Source organism: Aulonocara sp. 'chitande type north' Nkhata Bay, linkage group LG14 (assembly GCF_057382095.1).
Source record: "Aulonocara sp. 'chitande type north' Nkhata Bay isolate Kocher_YH1m ecotype deep benthic linkage group LG14, A_spYH_male_GT1.1, whole genome shotgun sequence".
NCBI classification, from domain to species: Eukaryota; Metazoa; Chordata; class Actinopteri; order Cichliformes; family Cichlidae; genus Aulonocara; species Aulonocara sp. 'chitande type north' Nkhata Bay.
The window spans coordinates 7,536,596-7,558,844 of NC_141357.1; the positions used below are offsets into that span (position 1 = coordinate 7,536,596).

At 40.8% G+C, this 22,249-nt stretch overlaps 1 protein-coding gene and 1 long non-coding RNA gene across 2 annotated transcripts; both read right to left on the reverse strand.

Annotated features, from left to right (window-relative positions):
• Window positions 1–11,086: 11,086 nt before the first annotated feature.
• Window positions 11,087–12,015, reverse strand: LOC147314004 (uncharacterized). The gene is made up of 2 exons (XR_015124829.1): window positions 11,800–12,015; window positions 11,087–11,714 (listed from the first exon to the last, which is right to left on the reverse strand). It is a non-coding gene; the product is annotated as an uncharacterized LOC147314004 (long non-coding RNA).
• Window positions 12,016–18,420: 6,405 nt separating this feature from the next.
• On the reverse strand, window positions 18,421–22,249 carry LOC147314005 (uncharacterized). Its single transcript, XM_086262717.1, has 5 exons — window positions 21,915–22,249; window positions 21,547–21,829; window positions 21,242–21,455; window positions 21,083–21,198; window positions 18,421–18,486 (listed from the first exon to the last, which is right to left on the reverse strand). Exons 1-5 carry the CDS (start codon window positions 22,247–22,249, stop codon window positions 18,421–18,423), a joined length of 1,014 nt encoding a protein of 337 aa, XP_086118843.1.

Below are 22,249 nucleotides of genomic sequence, written 5' to 3' on the forward strand. Positions count from 1 at the left end.
GGCTTGGTTAGCCTGTGGGACTCCGGAGGCAGCCGACAGGTATCGACAGGCCAAGCAGAATGCGGCTCGGGCAGTGGCTGAAGCAAAAACTCGGGTGTGGGAGGAGTTCGGAGAGGACATGGAAAAGGACTTTCGGACTGCCTCGAAGAGATTCTGGCAAACCGTCAGACGTCTCAGGAGGGGAAAGCGGTGCTCTACCTGCACTGTGTATAGTGCTGGCGGAGCGCTGCTGACGTCGACTGAGAAAATTGTCAGGTGGTGGAAGGAATACTTCGACGACCTCCTTAATCCCACTGACACGTCTTCCGAGGAGGAAGCAGAGTCTGGGGATGAGGGGAATGACCCGCCAATTTCTGGGGGCGAGGTCACTGAGGCAGTTAAACAACTCCTTGGTGGCAGAGCCCCTGGTGTTGATGAGGTCCGCCCCGAGTTCCTGAAGGCTTTGGACGTTGTAGGGCTGTCCTGGTTGACACGCCTCTACAATGTTGCGTGGAGATCAGGGGCAGTACCTGTGGACTGGCAGACCGGGGTGGTGGTCCCCATCTTTAAGAAGGGGGACCGGAGGGTGTGTTCCAACGACAGGGGGATCACACTCCTCAGCCTCCCTGAGAAAGTCTATGCCAGGGTGCTGGAAAGGAGAGTTCGTCCGCTAGTCGAACCTCGGATACAGGAGGAACAATGCGGTTTTTGTCCTGGTCGCGGAACACTGGACCAGCTCTTTATCCTCTCGAAGATACTTGAGGGTGCATGGGAGTTTGCCCAACCAGTCTACATGTGTTTTGTGGACTTGGAGAAAGCATTCGACCGTGTCCCTCGGGGTGTCCTGTGGGAGGTGTTGCGGGAGTATGGGGTGTCTGGCCCATTGCTACGGGCCATTCGATCCCTATACAACCGTTGCAAGAGCTTGGTTCGCATTGCTGGCAATAAGTCGAACTCGTTCCTGGTGGGTGATGGGCTCCGCCAGGGCTGCCCTTTGTCTCCGGTTCTGTTCATAATTTTTATGGACAGGATTTCTAGGCGCAGCCAAGTGGCAGAGGGCTTTCGCTTTGGTGGCCTCAGAATCTCATCTCTGATTTTTGCGGATGATGTGGTTCTGTTGGCTTCATCGGGTGAAGGCCTCCAGCTCGCACTGGAACGGTTCGCAGCCGAGTGTGAAGCAGCGGGAATGAGGATCAGCACCTCCAAATCTGAGGCCATGGTTCTCAGCCGGAAAAGGGTGGAGTGCCCACTTCGGGTCGGGGATGAGTTCCTGCCCCAAGTGGAGGAGTTCAAGTATCTCGGGGTCTTGTTCGCGAGTGATGGGAGAAGGGAGCCGGAGATCGACAGACGGATTGGGGCTGCAGCTGCAGTAATGCGGACGCTGCACCGGTCCGTCGTGGTGAAGAGGGAGCTGAGTGTAAAAGCGAAGCTCTCAATTTACCGGTCGATCTACGTCCCTACCCTCACCTATGGCCACGAGCTGTGGGTAGTGACCGAAAGAACGAGATCGCGGATACAAGCGGCAGAAATGAGCTTCCTCCGAAGGGTGGCTGGCCTCTCCCTTAGAGATAGGGTGAGAAGTTCGGCCATCCGGGAGGGGCTCAGAGTAGAGCCGCTGCTCCTCCACATCGAAAGGAGCCAGCTGAGGTGGTTCGGGCATCTGACAAGGATGCCCCCTGGGCGCCTCCTGGGTGAGGTGTTCCAGGCATGTCCCACCGGGAGGAGGCCCCGGGGCAGACCCAGGACACGCTGGAGAGATTATATCTCCCGGCTGGCCTGGGAATGCCTTGGTATTCCCCCGGATAAGCTGGAGGAGGTGGCTGGGGAGAGGGAGGTCTGGGCCTCTTTGCTTAGGCTGCTGCCCCCGCGACCCGGCCTCGGATAAAGTGGATGACGATGGATGGATGGATGGATGTTGTAGGTTCTTTATCTTACAATATAAAGTGCCTTGAGGTGACTTGGCGCTAAATAAATAAAACTGAACTGCTACATTTTGAGTTCAGATTTACAATCCTTTAGGATTTCAGCCAGCAGCTGTCAGCTTGTGTTCACTCAAGCACCTTCCCTGAACTGTGGCATTGTGTGTAAGCCTGAGCAAACATACTGTTTCACCTGATAACACATTTCAATATTGATGTTTTTTTTCTCCAACAGTGATGTAAGGATTTTGGAAGGCTTAGTCGATGTCCTCCTCCTCACTAGGCTGTGCGTTAGTAAAAAGCTTCCCTGTGAGCTTCTGGAGAGTACAAACAAATACATTTTGACATTTAATTTTCAAATAGAAGAGAGAAGAACAGATTGTCCAAGCAGCCCTACCCTCACTGGTGGTGAGCATTACTGAAAGATTGTAATGAAAGAAATAACTGAGTCAGTAATAGGGTTGTATCTTTTGCTCAACTGTGTTTACAAGTGAGTGTAGATGTTGAAAAGATGATGCAGGCAAAGAAAAGATTAACGTGTTTTTGCAGCAATAGGCGTGGTCGTACACGACTCTTGAGCAGTGACAAAAACAGTAAATGCTCAAATGGGTTAGAAAGCATGACCTGTTGGTGACTGCAGGGCTCGTTGCTCTTCCTTTGACATTATTTTTCTTTTCTTTCTACTTTTAATTAATCTGCGCTGTGGACGCAGGAAGCTATGAGTTAACACTTATCATTTTATGACATCTTCCCCTCATTGCTGGAGCTGCTTTGTCCCTCGCTCTATAAATAACCCGAGTGGATGAGTCATTCACTTCATTTCATTCACAGCATACTCTATGTTGAATACAAAAGAAAATTTACAAACTGTAAAATAGCCATTAAAAACTAGTGAAACACCATTTGCTCTGACTGCCACTTCAGGTCGAATGTTGCCATCATTCAGGTTATTTGTGTTCGCCTCCACAGCTCCACAGAGAATAACACCACAGAGGCAAATCAATTATTTGTCCAGACAGATGGAGGCAGCCATTTGAGGAATCTGATGGAGACTCTTTAGAGACTTCAGTTGATACAGTCTTTTGATAACAAGTAATGATGGGACTACATTTAATTATAAATTCAGAATTAAATATCTTAATACATGGTTGAAAAACCTAAATGAAGGGAGATAAAGGCCCTGGGTAATCTTTATGCTTTATTCCTTGTTTTCTCTCTGTGATAGTACAACAAACTGCCTGTGTGCATTCTAACCATGTTTGTGAACCAAAACAACGTCCCAGTAATGCAGAGTCACTCTGCAGGATTTGAGGTAACTTGCAGAGACCTTGCATTACAGACAAGATATGCAAAATATTTAATTGGAACTTGATCCATTATAAATGTATGCACTATCCAAGCACTTTATTAGAAATACTAGTACATTTGTACATATATTCATGCAATTTCCCTCAAAGATAATTGGAGGGATATAGATTAAGGTCAGAAGCTTCAATTACTGCTTACATCAGAAAGAGGTAAAAGGTTGATCTCACTAAATGTGATAAGTGTAGTTTGACTGTTGCAGACAAACTGATTTTTAATCATTTCTTTTTTTAAAACATAGGTTTCCATAAATGGTAAACAGTAAAATTTAATGTGTAGTTAAAAGTCCTTAAAAAATGAATACAAAAATTTCCATGATTTTAAAATGGTACATTTTGCCTTTTTTTTTTTTTTCATGGGATTTACAGCATGGTAAGACAGCTGGTCATAAAACAAAAGCACTGCAAACTGTTTTTGGGAACAATGAGAAATGACTTCATTGAACTTCAGCGGCCTCTACACAGAGGAACCAGGACCTTAATCCCAAGGAAGCACACTGGGTCTGTGAGGTATTATGGAAGTTAAATGAAATAATGGAGCAGAATCTCAAGAATATTTCGAACATCTTAAAGAACAAAAAAAAAAAACAGGAAATGAAGCCAAAATTCACCACAATACTGACAATGGACAAAAAAGGAAGAACGATAATAATACGGAGACAACAATGCTTAGGTTTGCGTTCCAAACCATTCAGCTCCTTTGTTGTCTTTTCTTATTCAGAATGGAAGAGCAGGCTGATATATTTCTTAATCTTCTCAAGGTTTAGTATGCATAGCTGGCTTGTACTCTTAAACGGACTTTAATCTTCCTTGGCATTTCTCATTCTGTGTCCAGTGCTTATCACCCAGAGTCGCAGGGTGCACTTGAGTGTTGGCACCAAACACTTAAGGCTATGCTGAAAAAGTACTGCCATGACACGGGCAGAAGTTGGGATGAGGGTGTCCCCTTTGTGCTGTTTGCGATACGCGATGCTAAGCAGGAGTCCGTGGGGTTCCGCCCAGTTACCCTTGTGTTTGGCCACGATGTGTGGGGCCCACTAAAGGTGTTGAAAGAAGGGGTGTTCCAAAAACTAACGTGGCAGATTTTGTGAAGACGTGCAGGGATCGAAGGCAACATGCCACCGCATTAGCAAAAGAGGCCCTGTGTACATCCCAGGCAAGCATGAAGAAGTGGTATGACAGAAAGGCTGTGTGTGTGTGTGGACTATCTCAATGGCTTAATGGAGTGACATCTATACTATCTATGGAGAAAATAACTTATATATTAAGAAATAAAATGGACAAGTTTTGGGCTATATGGTCAAAATTCTACAACTTTCTGGAGAACTGCAACGTATAAACTGTGGACTTAACAGCCTGAAACTCTAACTTGATTTGTATATCTGCCCTTTCCTTCTGTTATGGTTTGCTTTGTTTTTGTTTCTAGAAGGAAAACAATGGATTTGGAACAAAAACAACAGAATTAGAATGACAAGAACGGAATTTGAATGAAAACACAGGAATTTGAATGAAAACAATAGAATTACAATGAAAACAAAAGAATTAGAATGAAAAGAAATGAATTAGAATGAAAAAAAAGAATTAGAATGAAAAGAACAAAATTGAATGAAAAAACAGTATTAGAATAAAGAGAACAGAATTTGAATGAGAGCAAAAGAATTAGAATGACAAGAATTAGAATTTGAATGAAAGCAGCAGAAATAGAAAGAAAACAACAGAATTTGAATGAAAAAAACAGAATTCGAATGACAAGAACGGAATTTGAAAGAAAACAACAAAATTTGAATGAAAAAACAGTATTAGAATAAAGAGAATGGAATTTGAATGAGAACAACTGAATTAGAATGACAAGAATGGAATTTGAAAGAAAAGAACAGAATTAGAAAGAAAACAACAGAATTAGAATGAAAAGAACAGAACAGAATTTGAAAGAAAACAACAGAATTAGAATGAAAACAACAGAATTCGAATGAAAACAACAAAATTTGAATGAAAACAACAAAATTTGAATGGCAAGAACGGAATTCGAATGAAAACAACAGAATTAGAATGACAAGAATGGAATTTGAACGAAAACACCGGAAGTTGAAAGAAAACAACAAAATTTGAATGAAAACAACAGAATTATAATGAAAAGAACATAATTTGAAAGAAAACAACAGAATTAGAATGACAAGAACAGAATTTGAATGAAAACAACAGAATTTGAATGAAAACAACAAAATTTGAATGAAAACAACAGAATTTGAAAGAAAACAACAGAATTATAATGAAAAGAACATAATTTGAAAGAAAACAACAGAATTAGAATGACAAGAACAGAATTTGAATGAAAACAACAGAATTTGAATGAAAACAACAGAATTAGAATGAAAACAACAGAATTAGAAAGAAAATAACAGAATTAGAATGGAAACAACAGAAATAGAATGAAAAAACAGAATTCGAATGACAAGAACAGAAATAGAATGAAAACAAAGAATTTGAATGAAAAAAAACTGGATTAGAAGGAAAACAACGGATTTCGAACAAAAAGATCTGAATTAGAATGACAAGAATGGAATTTGAATGAAAACAGAGGAAGTTGAAAGAAAACAACAAAATTTGAATGAAAACAACAGAATTATAATGAAAAGAACATAATTTGAAAGAAAACAACAGAATTAGAATGACAAGAACAGAATTTGAATGAAAACAACAGAATTTGAATGAAAACAACATAATTTGAATGAAAACAACAGAATTTGAATGACAAGAATGGAATTTGAATGAAAAGAACTGGATTAGAAGGAAAACAACGGATTTCGAACAAAAAGATCTGAATTAGAATGAAAAGAACTGAATTAGAATGACAAGAATGGAATTTGAATGAAAACACAGGAAGTTGAAAGAAAACAACAAAATTTGAATGAAAACAACAGAATTATAATGAAAAGAACATAATTTGAAAGAAAACAACAGAATTAGAATGACAAGAACAGAATTTGAATGAAAACAACAGAAATAGAATGAAAACAACATAATTTGAATGAAAACAACAGAATTAGAATGACAAGAATGGAATTTGAATGAAAAGAACTGGATTAGAATGACAAGAATGGAATTTGAATGAAAAAAACAGAATTATAATGAAAACAACAGAATTTGAAAGAAAACAACAGAATTAGAATGACAAGAACAGAATTTGAATGAAAACAACAGAAATAGAATGAAAACAACATAATTTGAATGAAAACAACAGAATTAGAATGACAACAACGGAATTTGAATGAAAAGAACTGGATTAGAAGGAAAACAACGGATTTTGAGCGAAAACAACAGAATTAGAATGACAAGAACGGAATTTGAATGAAAACACAGGAATTTGAATGAAAACAACAGAATTAGAATGAAAACAACAGAATTAGAATGTAAAGAACTGAATTAGAATGAAAACAACTGAATTAAAAGGAAAACAACAGAATTTGAAAGAAAACAACAGAATTCGAATGACAAGAATGGAATTTGAATGAAAACAACAGAATTAGAGTGGAGACATGGCGGGGGAGGATGCTGGACAGACCCGGTGCACCTAAACGCATAGTGAGGGTGTGCTGGGAACGTCTAGCAGAGGCCCCAGTCCGCGAGATCTTCTTTTTTTTTTTTCTTCTTTTTTTTTTGTGTCCCGTTTGGATCTTTAGCCATCAGAATTGTTGTCTTAAGGCCAAGAAAGATGCCAAGCGGATTTATTTTACCAAGTGGATCATCATGGCCTTGCCATATTGGTCCATTTGATTGACCTTTATTATAATTATGAATTTATTTTATTTTCAGTTGCTACAAACGGGACAGACATGACTGGGGGATAGGACAGGGAGAAAGAATGAAAGAAAGAGAGGGAGAGAAAGAAAATCAAAGGGGAGAAGAGACGGTGAGAAGGGGGGGAAGAAAGAAAGAAAAAAACAAAACAAAAAAAACAAAACACCTGGGTCACCTGTATGGAGAAAAAAACAGAAGAGAAAGCAAACAACAAAGAGCAACATAATAAAAAAAACAGCACCATCACAATAAACTAGCTAGCAGTAAATATCAGTAGATACTAAGTAATAAACGATATTGTGCAGCACGCAAGATAGACAGCGCACAATGTGCTTTGAGGCAACAGAATTAGAATGACAAGAATGGAATTAGAAAGAAAACAACAGAATTAGAAAGAAAACAACAGAATTAGAATGAAAAGAACGGATTTTGAACGTTTTGAACGTCTAGCAGAGGCCCCAGTCCGCGAGATCTTCAACGCACACCTCCGGCAGAGCTTCAACAGCATTCCGAGGGAGACTGGGGACATTGAGTCCGAATGGACCATGTTCAGCGTCTCCATTGCCGAAGCTGCTGCATTGAGCTGTGGCCGCAAGGTGGTTGGTGCCTGCCGTGGTGGTAATCCCCAAACCAAATAGTGGACACCAGAGGTAAAGGGAGCCACTAGGCTGAAGAAGGAGTCCTATCGGGCTTGGTTAGCCTGTGGGACTCCGGAGGCAGCCGACAGGTATCGACAGGCCAAGCAGAATGCGGCTCGGGTAGTGGCTGAAGCAAAAACTCGGGTGTGGGAGGAGTTCGGAGAGGCCATGGAAAAAGACTTTTGGACACAGTCGAATGCCTTCTCCAAGTCCACAAAACACATGTAGACTGGTTGGGCAAACTCCCATGCGCCCTCAAGTATCCTTGAGAGGATAAAGAGCTGGTCCAGTGTTCCGCGACCAGGACGAAAACCGCATTGTTCCTCCTGTATCCGAGGTTCGACTAGCGGACGAACTCTCCTTTCCAGCACCCTGGCATAGACTTTCCCAGGGAGGCTGAGGAGTGTGATCTCCCTGTAGTTGGAACACACCCTCCGGTCTCCCTTCTTAAAGATGGGGACCACCACCCCAGTCTGCCAGTCCAGGGGTACTGCCCCTGATCTCCACGCAACATTGTAGAGGCGTGTCAACCAGGACAGCCCTACAATGTCCAGAGCCTTCAGGAACTCGGGGCGGACCTCATCAACACCAGGGGCTCTGCCACCAAGGAGTTGTTTAACTGCCTCAGTGACCTTGCCCCCGGAAATTGGCGGGTCATTCCCCTCATCCCCAGACTCTTCTTCCTCCTCGGAAGACATGTCAGTGGGATTAAGGAGGTCGTCGAAGTATTCCTTCCACCGCCTGACAATTTTCTCAGTCGACGTCAGCAGCGCTCCGCCAGCACTATACACAGTGCAGGTAGAGCACCGCTTTCCCCTCCTGAGACGCCTGACGGTTTGCCAGAATCTCTTGCAAGAGCTTGGTTCACATTGCCGGCAATAAGTCGGACTTGTTCCCGGAGGGTGATGGGCTCCGCCAGGGCTGCCCTTTGTCACCGGTTCTGTTCATAATTTTTATGGACAGGATTTCTAGGCGCAGTCAAGTGGCGGAGTGGGCTTTCACTTTGGTGGCCTCAGAATCTCATCTCTGCTTTTTGCAGATGATGTGGTTCTGTTGGCTTCATCGGGTCTCCAGCTCGCACCGGAACGGTTTGCAGCCGAGTGTGAAGCAGCGGGAATGAGGATCAGCACCTCCAAATCTGAGGCCATGGTTCTCAGCCGGAAAACGGTGGAGTGCTCACTCCGGGTCAGGGATGAGTTCCTGCCCCAAGTGGAGGAGTTCAAGTATCTCGGGGACTTGTTCGCGAGTGATGGGAGCCAGAGATCGACAGACGGATTGGGGCTGCAGCTGCAGTAATGCGGACGCTGCACCGGTCCGTCGTGGTGAAGAGGGAGCTGAGTGTAAAAGCGAAGCTCTCAATTTACCGGTCGATCTACGTCCCTACCCTCACCTATGGCCACGAGCTGTGGGTAGTGACCGAAAGAAAGAGATCGCAGATACAAGCGGCAGAAATGAGGTTCCTCCGAAGGGTGGCTGGCCTCTCCCTTAGAGATAGGGTGAGAAGTTCGGCCATCCGGGAGGGGCTCAGAGTAGAGCTGCTGCTGCTCCACATCGAAAGGAGCCAGCTGAGGTGGTTCGGGCATTTGACAAAGATGCCTCCTGGGTGAGGTGTTCCGGGCATGTCCCACCAGGAGGAGGCCCCGGGGCAGACCCAGGACATGCTGGAGAGATTATATCTCTTGGCTGGCCTGGGAACGCCTTGGTGTTCCCCCGGATAAGCTGGAGGAGGTGGCTGGGGAGAGGGAGGTCTGGGCCTCCCCCGCGACCCGGCCTCGGATAAAGTGGATGGATGGATAGAATGAAAACAACAGAATCAGAATGAAAAGAACTGAATTAGAATGACAAGAACTGAATTACAATGAAAAGAACAGAATTTGAATGAAAAGAACAACATTTGAATGAAAAAACAGAATTAGAATGACAAGAATGGAATTTGAATGAAAATAACAAAATTTGAATGAAAACAACAGGGCCCTGTTTCAGGAAGCCGGTTTGGAAAACTCAGAGTGAAAAACGACACTCACGGTTGAGTAACCCCGAACTGTCCAACTCGGAATATTCGGTTTCAGAAAGGCTGATAACAATTAGTTCAGTCAACGCGGAGTTGCTTTAACCCCAAGTGAAGCGCGCGGACGAGGATACATAAAGCCCTGATAAGCGGAGCACAGATTAAGCGAGTCACCATGGAGACGGAGGGAAAGAAGGCGCGGTCAATGTATTTCACAGCGCTTGAGGCCGAAATTCTGATGGCAGCATATGCTGATAACATGCAAATTCCGCGGAAAAAAGTAACACAGCCACAGCTGCAAAAGCATGCATGGCAAAACATAGCCGACAGAGTCAATGCGTGAGTGTTAATTTAAACATTGATCGAGGGATTTCCACCCATTTAACACGTTATTTTATCATATGTTATTTTATTTGTTATTTTATACATTTTATTTTGTGATGTGAGCGCAGGTGCAACCCAACAGGCCCCAAACGTTCCTGGCAGCAAGTAAAAATGAAATATAAAAATATAGTCCAAACAGGTAAGGTGTAATTGTATTATGAGCCATAGTGCTTGGTCTGTTTGTCCGATGTAAATCAATTGCAGTTAGAGGCTACATTAATTTTCTGTCTGTAAGCACTTATTGAAATTATCTGAGCACATTACAAGTACATATTTGCTTACTCTGTATGCTCAAATGTGACCCGTTATAGCCAACAGAAAAAAAGCGGAGGCCCGAAAAACAGGTGGGGGTCCTCCACCACCACCACTCACAGAGGCTGAGCAGTTGGCCCTCAGCCAAAACAGTGGGCGCCCTGTGGCCGAAGGCATCTCTGCGGGGACATCCTCTGAGTCAATAACCCCGCAAGACACAAGTGCCTACATAAGGGGTAAATCCAAAATAATACATGATGTGCATACATCCTTTCTTCACAGTCACCTTTGCAGTGCTACTCATTCATTTGATAAACTCTTTACCATAATGGATTATTTTGTAGTGAAGTTATTTTCCTACTGATTTTGCCTTCCCTCAGTCTTGGTTGTCTTTGAGAGCATAATGACAATGAAGTGTAAGGTGATTGGTATGTTTGTTAATTGCCATTTGGTCCCTTGTAAGTTATAAGTGACCTGTATAAACCTCATATTCTATCAGTTGATGGTGGTGGTGTACTGCATCTGGTGCAGCCTCCTGTTGAGCCAGACCAACATGCAGTTGTGAGTAATACTCCACAGATTATATGAGTTTACAGTAGAACAGCAATGTTGTTAACTTCTTTACTACAGGAAAATAATGAAGAAACATTGACAGCTGTTACAGAGGAGGAAGCAACAGAGACACTTTATGAGGTTTACATCTTTTAATACTTTGTGTACAGGAAACACAGGCGACCAATAAAGCCAGTTGAACAAAAAATCTGTTTATTCTTCTTTCAACATGTTGAGGTGATGGGTCAAAAGAAATGATTGTGACATATGGTGTCTCTGACTGCTCTTCCATCTTGTATGTCCGTGGGAGGGTCAGGATGTTCATGGTTTGGATCACTGCTGATGTTTGGTTCAGAAGGACAGTGTTCTCCTCTAATTGTGGCAATGTTGTGAAGAATCACACATGCCACAATAATGTCACATGCCCTTTCTGGGGTGACCCTGAGTCTTTGCAGGCACTGGAACCGGGCCTTAAGCATTCCGATAGTCATTTCAATTCTGGCTCTTGTCCTGCAATTAGCCAGATTATATCGCTGCTGTGGGCCCGGTTCAGGGTCAGGGTAAGGGGTAAGCAAATAGGGTAAACATGGATACCCCCTATCACCAAGCAAGTAGCCAGTGAACTCTCCTAAGACAGAAGGGTACACTTCAGTTCAAATGTCCCTGAAGCAATTGGTCTTTATATATTTTAAAGTATTCTCAACTCACCATGTCCAAATTTTGTGCTCAGTGTACATTCACGGAATATTTGTGAGTCATGGACAGAGCCTGGCCACTTGGCTTCCACATTTGTGATAATGTTGGCAGCATCACATATGATCTTCACAGTGCAGAGAACACAAATTAGCATCCATTACTATAATGAAATAATTTGTTAGTTTGACATGCTACAGGGAACTATGTACCTGTACATTAATGCTGTGGAAAGACTTCCTGTTCACATAGTCTCCTTCATTTACTGAAGGAGCAATGATTGGAATGTGAGTACCATCTGTACAGCCAATCACGCCTGGGAACCCTGAAAATAAATGTGCAATTTAAGTAGTAGTCCAAGTATCACCACACCATAAATTAAGTTTTGGTCATCCTGATACCTGCAATTTTGTGGCATCCCTCTTTGATGAATCTTGTGGATCTATGACCGGGGAACACCACAAACGAGTGCAGGAGACGTTTCAGTGCAACTGTAACATTCCTGACTACCCGACAGACGGTAGCCTTGGAAACGTGCTCAGCGTCACCAATATTATACAGAAAGCTCCCGTTTGCAAGAAACCGAAGTGCAATACAAATAATATGTACAGAACTGAGAGAATGTCCGCGATGTGTCACATGCGTAATATATGGCCTGAGGATGTTATCCAAATAAATTATAGATTGTGCTGAGAAACGGTAACGTTCGCACAGAAAATCATCAGGAAATGATAAAATGTTCTGATCACTCTCTCCCGGCGGAGAGCTCTGCGGAGAATTTGGGCTTCACGATCTACTGGCTCTTCAAGGAAGTGGCACGCCATGTCCGACACTTCCTACTGTCAGGTTTCCGACAAAGGGGCGGAGACAGTCAGGGTTAGTTGTAGTAAACCTGCTAGGGGGCAGGTTAGCTTCACGGAGTGTGTCGTCATAGTGACTCACTCAGGCTGCAGCTGAACTCGCTTTGTGAAACCGAAAACCCAGAGTTTTCGTTAACTCAGGGTATACTTACTCAGAGTTTGCACTAAACCGGCTTCCTGAAACAGGGCCCAGGATTAGAAGGTAAACAACGGATTTCGAACGAAAATAACAAAATTAGAATGACAAGAACGGAATTTGAATGAAAACAATAGAATTAGAATGAAAACAATAGAATTAGAATGAGAAAAACAGAATTAGAATGACAAGAATGGAATTTGAATGAAAACAACGGAAGTTGAAAGAGAACAACAGAATTTGAATGAAAAGAACTGGATTAGAATGAAAACAACAGAATTATAATGAATAGAACTGAATTAGAATAAAAAGAACAAAATTTGAATGAAAAAACAGTATTACAATAAAGAACACAGAACTTGAATGAGAACAACAGAATTAGAGTGACAAGAAAGGAATTTGAATGAAAACACCGGAAGTTGAAAGAAAACCGCAGGAATTTGAATGAAAACAACAGAATTAAATCAAATCAAATCAAATCAAATCACTTTTATTGTCACATCACATGTGCAGGTACATTGGTACAGCACATGTGAGTGAAATTCTTGTGTGCGAGCTTCACAAGCAACAGAGTTGTGCATTAGAATTAGAATGTAAAGAACTGAATTAGAATGAAAAGAACTGAATCAGAAGGAAAACAACAGAATTTGAAAGAAAACCTCAGAATTTGAATGACAAGAACGGAATTTAAATGAAAACAACAGAATTAGAATGAAAACAACAGAATTAGAATGTAAAGAACTGAATTAGAATGAAAAGAATTGAATTAGAATGAAAGCAACAGAATTTGAAAGAAAACCACAGAATTCGAATGACAAGAACGGAATTCGAATGAAAACACCGGAAGTTGAATGAAAACAACAAAATTTGCATGAAAACCACAGAATTAGAATGACAAGAACGGAATTTGAATAAAAACAACAGAATTCGAATGAAAACCACAGAAATTGAAAGAAAACAACAGAATTTAAATGAAAAGAACTGGATTAGTTGGAAAACAACGGATTTCGAACAAAAACAACAGAATTAGGATGACAAGAACGGAATTTGAATGAAAAGAACAGAATTCGAATGACAATAACGGAATTTGAATGAAAACAACAGAATCAGAATGAAAAGAACTGGATTAGAAGGAAAACAACGGATTTCGAACGAAAAATACAGAGTTAGAATGACAAGAACGGAATTTGAATGAAAACAAAGGAATTTGAAAGAAAACAACAAAATTTGAATGAAAACAACAGAATTAGAATGAAAACAACAGAATTTGAAAGAAAAAAACAGAATTTCAACGAAAACTCAGGAATTTGAATGAAAACAATAGAATTAGAATGAAAACAATAGAATTAGAATGAAAACCACAGAATTAGAATGAAAAGATCTGAATTAGAATGAAAACAGGAAAATTTGAAAGAAAACGACAAAATTTGAATGAAAACAACAGAAATAGAATAAAAACAAGATAATTTGAATGAAAACAACAGAATTAGAATGACAAGAACGGAATTTGAATGAAAACACAGGAATTTGAATGAAAACAACAGATATAGAATGTAAGGAACTGAATTAGAATGAAAAGAACTGAATTAGAAGGAAAACAACAGAATTTGAAAGAAAACCACAGAATTCGAATGAAAACAACAGAATTAGAATGAAAAGAACAGAATAAGAATGAAAAGAACAAAATTTGAATGAAAAAACAGTATTAGAATGAAGAGAACAGAATTTGAATGAGAACAACAGAATTAGAATGACAAGAATGGAATTTGGATGAAAACACTGGAAGTTGAAAGAAAACACAGGAATTAGAATGTAAAGAACTGAATTAGAATGAAAAGAACTGAATTAGAATGAAAGCAACAGAATTTGAAAGAAAACCACAGAATTCGAATGACAAGAACGGAATTTCAAAGAAAACACCGGAAGTTGAATGAAAACAACAAAATTTGCATGAAAACAACAGTATTAGAATGACAAGATCTGAATTTGAATGAAAACAACAGAAATAGAATGAAAACAACAGAATTTGAATGAAAAGAACTGAATTAGAATGAAAACAAGAAAATTTGAAAGAAGACGACAAAATTTGAATGAAAACAACAGAAATAGAATAAAAACAAGATAATTTGAATGAAAAAAACAGAATTAGATTGAAAACAACAGAATTAGAATGTAAAGAACTGAATTAGAATGAAAAGAATTGAATTAGAATGAAAGCAACAGAATTTGAAAGAAAACCACAGAATTCGAATGACAAGAACGGAATTTGAATGAAAACACCGGAAGTTGAATGAAAACAACAAAATTTGCATGAAAACCACAGAATTAGAATGACAAGAACGGAATTTGAACGAAAACAACAGAATTAGAATGAAAACCACGGAAATTGAAAGAAAACAACAGAATTTAAATGAAAAGAACTGGATTAGTTGGAAAACAATGGATTTCGAACAAAAACAACAGAATTAGGATGACAAGAACGGAATTTGAATGAAAAGAACAGAATTAGAATGACAAGAACGGAATTTGAATGAAAACAACAGAATTAGAATGACAAGAATGGAATTTGAATGAAAACAACAGAATCAGAATGAAAAGAACTGGATTAGAAGGAAAACAACGGATTTCGAACGAAAAATACAGAGTTAGAATGACAAGAACGGAATTTGAATGAAAACAAAGGAATTTGAAAGAAAACAACAAAATTTGAATGAAAACAACAGAATTAGAATGAAAACAACAGAATTTGAAAGAAAACAACAGAATTAGAATGAAAAGAACTGAATTAGAATGAAAACAGGAAAATTTGAAAGAAAACGACAAAATTTGAATGAAAACAACAGAAATAGAATAAAAACAAGATAATTTGAATGAAAACAACAGAATTAGAATGACAACAACGGAATTTGAATGAAAACAACAGATATAGAATGAAAACAACAGAATTAGAATGAAAACAAAATTTGAATTAAAAAAACAGGATTAGAATGAAGAGAAAGAATTTGAATGAGAACAACAGAATTTGAATGAAAAGAACTGGATTAGAAGGAAAACAACGGATTTTGATCGAAAACAACACGCCCATCGGCAGGGAGAAGTGGTTGGCTTATCAGAGTCGGTGGTTGGCTCTATTTTGGAAAAGGATGTGATGCCCTCCGAGGAGGAGGCGGGTTCTGATGCCAAGTGTCCTGATTCGTGATTTGATGAAAGAGACATAGGACTGAAGGTCCATTGTGTGTCAAAACAATGATTTTATTAAAACACATATATGTGGGAAGATGAGCTCTGCAAAACATCAGCCTCGATCTTCTTCGAACAATAAATGGGGTGTCATATATGTAACATCAGGGTATCAGAAAATATAACGCCCCCTTGTGCATCCAAGCAGATAAAAACATATGCATGTTCCAGTAATTCTGTCTTAGGACATATTCTAAAAAAGAACAGTTCCTTCCTCTGTTCCTCCGCCACCCGCCAGATGCTTCCTGTTATTCCACTTTCTGCGCTTCAGAACAGAACATGAGCATGCCGTTTACAAGCAAAACAAGTCTATATACAGTGCATGTGTGCAGGCAGCCCATGTGTCTGTGTTTTAACCTCAGTACATGACCTCACTCAACAAAGACATTTTAGAAGTATACTTCCTGACTCCGTTTGAGTCATCTGTTACCAGGCAAACTTCAATGCAGAAGGCTGCTGAATGCACACAGGCCTTTAATATGTGGTAAATTGTACTGTAAGCATGTAGGCAACCTTTCAATAGCTGTACTTTGCTCCATTGATCAGCCAGACGTAGCGCTGCCCGTAGCTTCAAACCATTACAGTTTTTTACAGACGCTAGGACACATTTCTCAATACTTAGGTCACTTTTGCAAAACTCCTCACACAGTGAGCACAACAGAAGTCTATGTGGGCTAAACTGAGGATCAGTTATCATTGTTTTGGCACAAAATGCATTCAATGACTACATCTCTCAAATTTCATGAATTATTTTCTCAGTCAGACACAACAACTGCCAAAAATCTTTGTACGTACAGGACATTTTGCATGTACTTTGTTAGATTATTCTGTTATTATATGTTACCTTATATATGTAATCAAAATAGTTGAATTATGTTAACTGCTGTAGATCATATTATACCCTTTAACATAGAGTGTGTGATCAGTATGTAGTCTTAGTTTGCATTATACTTCTGACCTAAAAGAGTGTGAAAATCATTAGATCTATTGGATTGACCTGTATTACTCGACACTGTTGAATGTATTACACTGTTTCTTGACATTTCATACTGCTGAATCATGAAGAGAATGTTGTGTGCAGAGGACCTTGTCCAGATAATAGAAGAAACAGACCACATTCCTTTGGTGAAGAGCAGAGAGACAGGGAGCCGAGGTCATAACTTAGGCGCTGTAACAGAGAAAGAATGTGATGTTTTGGCTTTTACGACTAGCTGGGGGCCACTAGAGACTGTAAAAAGCTGAGCAACCCGTCACCATTTTGAGACATGTGCCTGACCCTCTGGTAGCATCTCTCCCGTCCGGACGTTGTAATGCTCTGACTGTTGAATTGTATGGAAATAAATGATTGTTGATTGAGCATTTATACACCGAGTATTGTCCTTCCTTCAGCCCAAAGATTCAAAGAATTGGGAGATTTCAACAACTTACATACTGTTTTCAAAACTGTTAAACTTATGGTCAAACCAATAACATAATGCAAAACTGAATAAGACAGCAAAATTCAACAGCAATATTTTATTGAAACATATTTTAAATCTAAAAATGCAGTTTAACCAGCCACAGCTGATTCTCATTGTAGATGAACATCTACACAGGTGTTACTCCTTCAATTTCATTACAAAAGGAGACAACTGCTGAATAGGTTTGTTTTGTGATGTAAACATGGACCCAGCCAGAAATGGAGAAGTGGCTGAAGGAGGAAGAAGAGTGGCTGGGAGGGGGCGAGGAATACGTATGCGTGGTGGAAGAAGAATAAGAGGAAGATCAAGAGCTGTAGTCTCAGATGAGATCAGAGCTACTGTAATTGATCATGTAGTAAATCATGGTCACTCAATGAGAGAGGCTGGTCAGAGAGTGCAGCCAAATCTGCAACGTTCTACAGTGGCATCTATTGTTAGAGTTTTCCGGCAAACCAACAGGTAACTTGTATTCTGCAGGGGCATTTGCACATTTCAGAAGTAAATAAGCTTTTGTGTAATTGTTGTTGCATTTCTGCTTGGGACTCAACGGTTACCTCACACAGGAGGGAGAGGACAGATGTTCACTGATGTGCAGGAAACTGCCATTGTTGATATGGTCATCAGAAACAATGGGATAAAACTCACTGAAATTAGACACAGAGTCTTGGCAGACAACGTTACTTTCGCAAATATTCACAGTGTAAGTATAACAACAATTTCTAGAGTCCTGAAAAAACATCAGGTCAGGATGAAACAGTTGTACACTGTGCCTTTTGAGAGGAACTCTGAACATGTCAAGCAACTCAGGAACCAGTATGTCCAGGTAAGATCACAATAAAATACAGATCTGTTTTTGAACAAAACCAAACACACACAAAGACAATTTTTACAAATTTACTACTGTAACAGCTTATATTGCCTTGTGGATTTATGTTAGAGAGTCATGGAGATTGAAGGCAGGCAAACGCACCACATTTTCATCTTTTGATGAGGCAGGTTTCAACTTGGCCAAAGCACGGCGACGAGGGAGGAATGTGATTGGGAAGAGAGCTACAGTGAATGTCCCGGGCCAGAGGGGGTGCCAACATCACAATGTGCGCAGCAATATCCACTGATGGACTGCTGTTACACAGACCACTAATTGGGCCATACAACACTGAACGGCTCCTTGCGTTCCTGCATGATCTCTATGGAAGGGTTGTGCTAGGTGAGGAAAGGGATGCGGAGAGAAGGAATCAGCCAACATTTATAATTGTATGGGACAATGTGGCATTTCATCACTCCCGTGCAGTCACCGAGTGGTTTGCAGCCCATCCCAGAATGGAGTTTCTTTTCCTCCCACCTCACTCTCCATTCCTCAACCCCATAGAGGAATTCTTTTCCTCATGGCGGTGGAAGGTTTACGACCATCATCCACATGATCAAATGTCCCTCCTGGATGCAATGAATGCTGGATGCCTGGCGATATCAGCAGAAGATTGCCAGGGATGGATCAGGCATGCCAGAAGATTCTTTCCTAGGTGTATTGCCCTAGATGACATAAGATGTGATGTGGATGAGAACCTGTGGCCAAATGGAGAAGACCGAGTAGATTAGCATTACTATTGTATGTGTATCAGTGGATGGTGTGTATACAAATTCTTGCATTTTGGGATTACTTAGTGCAAAAAAATTAAAATACATAAACAAATATTACAGTTTTTTCTGAATGCTTAAACCCTAACTGTGATTCCTGTAGCACAATTCCTAAAACTATTCAGACTTATAGCAAAACCACTCACTGAGTTTGCAAAACTAAAAGCACAAAAACTGCTTTGCACTCAGTTTGCAATTTTGTAACACACACTTTGCAAAACTGTAGGCACAATTCACTGCACAACACCCAATTATCAAATTTCCAACACACTCCTAGCAAAAGTATACACATGTATGGCTATCATTAACACTAATTTGCCAACTGTCTGGCACACTTTCACATGTGAAAACTTTTTTAGATAATTAGTTCACTTTGCAATCAGCCTAAGCACTATAATACAGGTAAGCTGTGTGTGCGGAGTACAATGGAGGGAGCAGAAAGAGTGAGAAGTAGAGGAGGCCGAGGAAGAGGACGTGGAGGTGAAGAAGTAGGATGAAGAGGACGACAAGGACAAGGAGGAGCAAGAGGAAGACGAGGAGGGGGGAGAGGAAGATGAGGAGGGGGGATAGGAAGGGTAGGAAGAGTAAGAAATAGAATTGCTGATGACATCAGAGCTACAATAGTGGACCATGTAATCAACCGTGGAATGACCCTGAGGGAAGCTGGCCAACGGGTTCAGCCTAACTCGAGCCGCTACACTGTAGCAAGCATCATAAGGACATTTTGAGAATCGGTTAGTACAGTCACTTCGCACAAAGATTTGTAGCACTGCCATATGCCAATGAGAAACACACCAATACCATTGATGTAAAAATACTGAAATTGTTACTTTACAGAATTGCTAGATGACCAGATGCTCGGGGCAGAGGAAGCATGTTCACTGCAGACCAAGTAACCCATATAGTCATTATGGCGATTGCAAATAATCCTATACTTGGAAATAAACACTTGTGTTTGTTTTGATGTGTTTGAATAAACACCAGTACTTGAAGTTTGGATCCCTCTATGCTTATGGATCTATGACAGAAGTATGAGCTCAAACTGACATAGCCTACCTTGTGCACAGAGAAAGCAAAAGCCAGATGTGTTTTGTATTCATACCATCAGTGTGCAGTTGGCGCATTGTGTGCTTAGTAGATGATGGCTTGTGTGTACTGTTTGATATGGAAACACCATTTTTACGAAGGTGTGAAGGGTTAATCTAGCTGTGTTTGCTTTTGCAAGAGAACTACAATGTTTTGATGATTGGGTGACAGGTTTTCTTATTTGTGTGAAGAGTTTTGCAAAATTAGCAAATAGTTACAAAAAATGTGCTTAAGCAATCAGAAAAAACTGTAACGAATTCTGCATGATGTCTGATTCATTCCAGTAACATATATTGAAATTATAAACAGATGTGTCCTTGTTTTACACAAGAAAACACTGTGTAATGCTACATGTTGTTAATGTTTTTTAGGTCATTGTTTTGTGGGTGACAAAGTGTGTTTGTCGGCTGTCAACCTTTGCTAGTGTTCTGGAAGAATGAGTTTATTTGAGACCTGAATAAAGTGTTTTGGTAGTTGTAGTGCATTTTGAATGTGAAATGAACTGCTTTGCCAAGCTGAAGGTCAGTTAGTACAATTGTGTGAAGAGTTTTGCAAAAGTGACCTAAGTATTGAGAAATGTGTCCTAGCGGCTGTAAAAAAAAAACTGTAACTGTTCACACCTTCGTAAAAATGGTGTTTTCGTATCAAACAGTACACACAAGCCATCATCTACTAAGCACATGCGCCAACTGCACACTGATGGTATGAATACAAAACACATCTGGCTTTTGCTTTCTCTGTGTACAGATGTCAATTTGAGGTCACACTTTTGCCATAGTGTCATGTAAACATACAAGGATCCAAACTTCAAGTATTGGTGTTTATTCACACTCATCAAAACCAAGACAAAGTCAGAACACAAAATATGAATTTCACAAAAAAAAGGGAAAAAAAAAGACAATCAGCCTATATCATGTCGTCTTTCTGGGTCCGGCCACAAAATTTCGTCCACATCGCATGCGATATCCTCCAGTCCAAGGCACCGGGGAAAATATCTCCTTGAATGCCGTATCCAGGCCTGACATGATGCCTGGTCAATATCTCCACATGCCTCCTCCATTGCCTGTAAAAGGGCTACCTGTTGATGAGGATGATGGTCGTACACTTTCCAGCGCCAGGCAGAGAAGAACTCCTCGATGGGATTTAAGAATGGAGAGTATGGAGGGAGGTTGAGTGCCATGAAGGATGGGTGGTCTGTAAACCAGTTGCGGACCAAAACAGCCCTATGGAAACTAACATTGTCCTATGGTTGCATGATGGTGAACAACACCATTTTGGCTTATAGCTGCACACATGGTTATGTTACCACCACGTTGTCCTGGGACATTGATGATGGCACGGTGTCCAATAATGTTCCTGCCACGTCTCCTGGTTTTACTGAGGTTAAAACCGGCCTCATCTACAAAAAGTAGCTCATGTCCCATTGCATCTGCTTCTAGTTCCATCACTCTCTGGACAAGACAAAACAAATGCAACACATCAGGCCCATGCACAGCACTACAGTATGCACTTCCAAATTCAGAACCAATGACACTAGCTTACCTGCACATAGTCATATCGCAGTTGCTTTACACGTTCTGTGTTTCTCTCGAAGGGAACTCTGTAAATTTGCTTCATTCTTATTCTGTGGCGCGCAAGTACACGACTTAGTGTAGAAATGCTTGCACTGTGTAAATTTTGAAAGATGGTGTCATCATCCATTATGCGCTGCTGTATTTCACGCAGTCTTATTGCATTATTGGCAATCACCATGTTCACTATATGGGTCTCTTGCTCTGGAGTGAACATTCTGCCTCTGCCCCCAACATCTGGACGTCTAGCAATTCTGTAAAGTAACAATTTCAGTATTTTTGCATGTATGGTACTGTTGTGTTTCCCATTAGAGTATGGCAGTGCTACAAAGTACTTACCGATTCTCATTTCGAAATGTCCTAATGATGCTTGCCACAGTGTAGCGGCTCAGTTTAGGCTGAACACGTTGGCCAGCTTCCCTCAGGGTCATCCCATGGTTGATGACATGGTCCACTACTGTAGCTCTGGTGTCATCAGTTATTCTGTTTCTTACTCTTCTTACCCTTCCTCTTTCCCCTCCTCGTCCTCTTCTTGCTCCTCCACGTCCTCTTCCTCCAACTTCTTCACCTCCACGTCCTCTTCCTCCAACTTCTTCACCTCCACGTCCTCTCCCTCGGCCTCCTCTGATTCTCACTCTTCTCACTCTTACTGCTCCTTCCATTGTACTCCACAT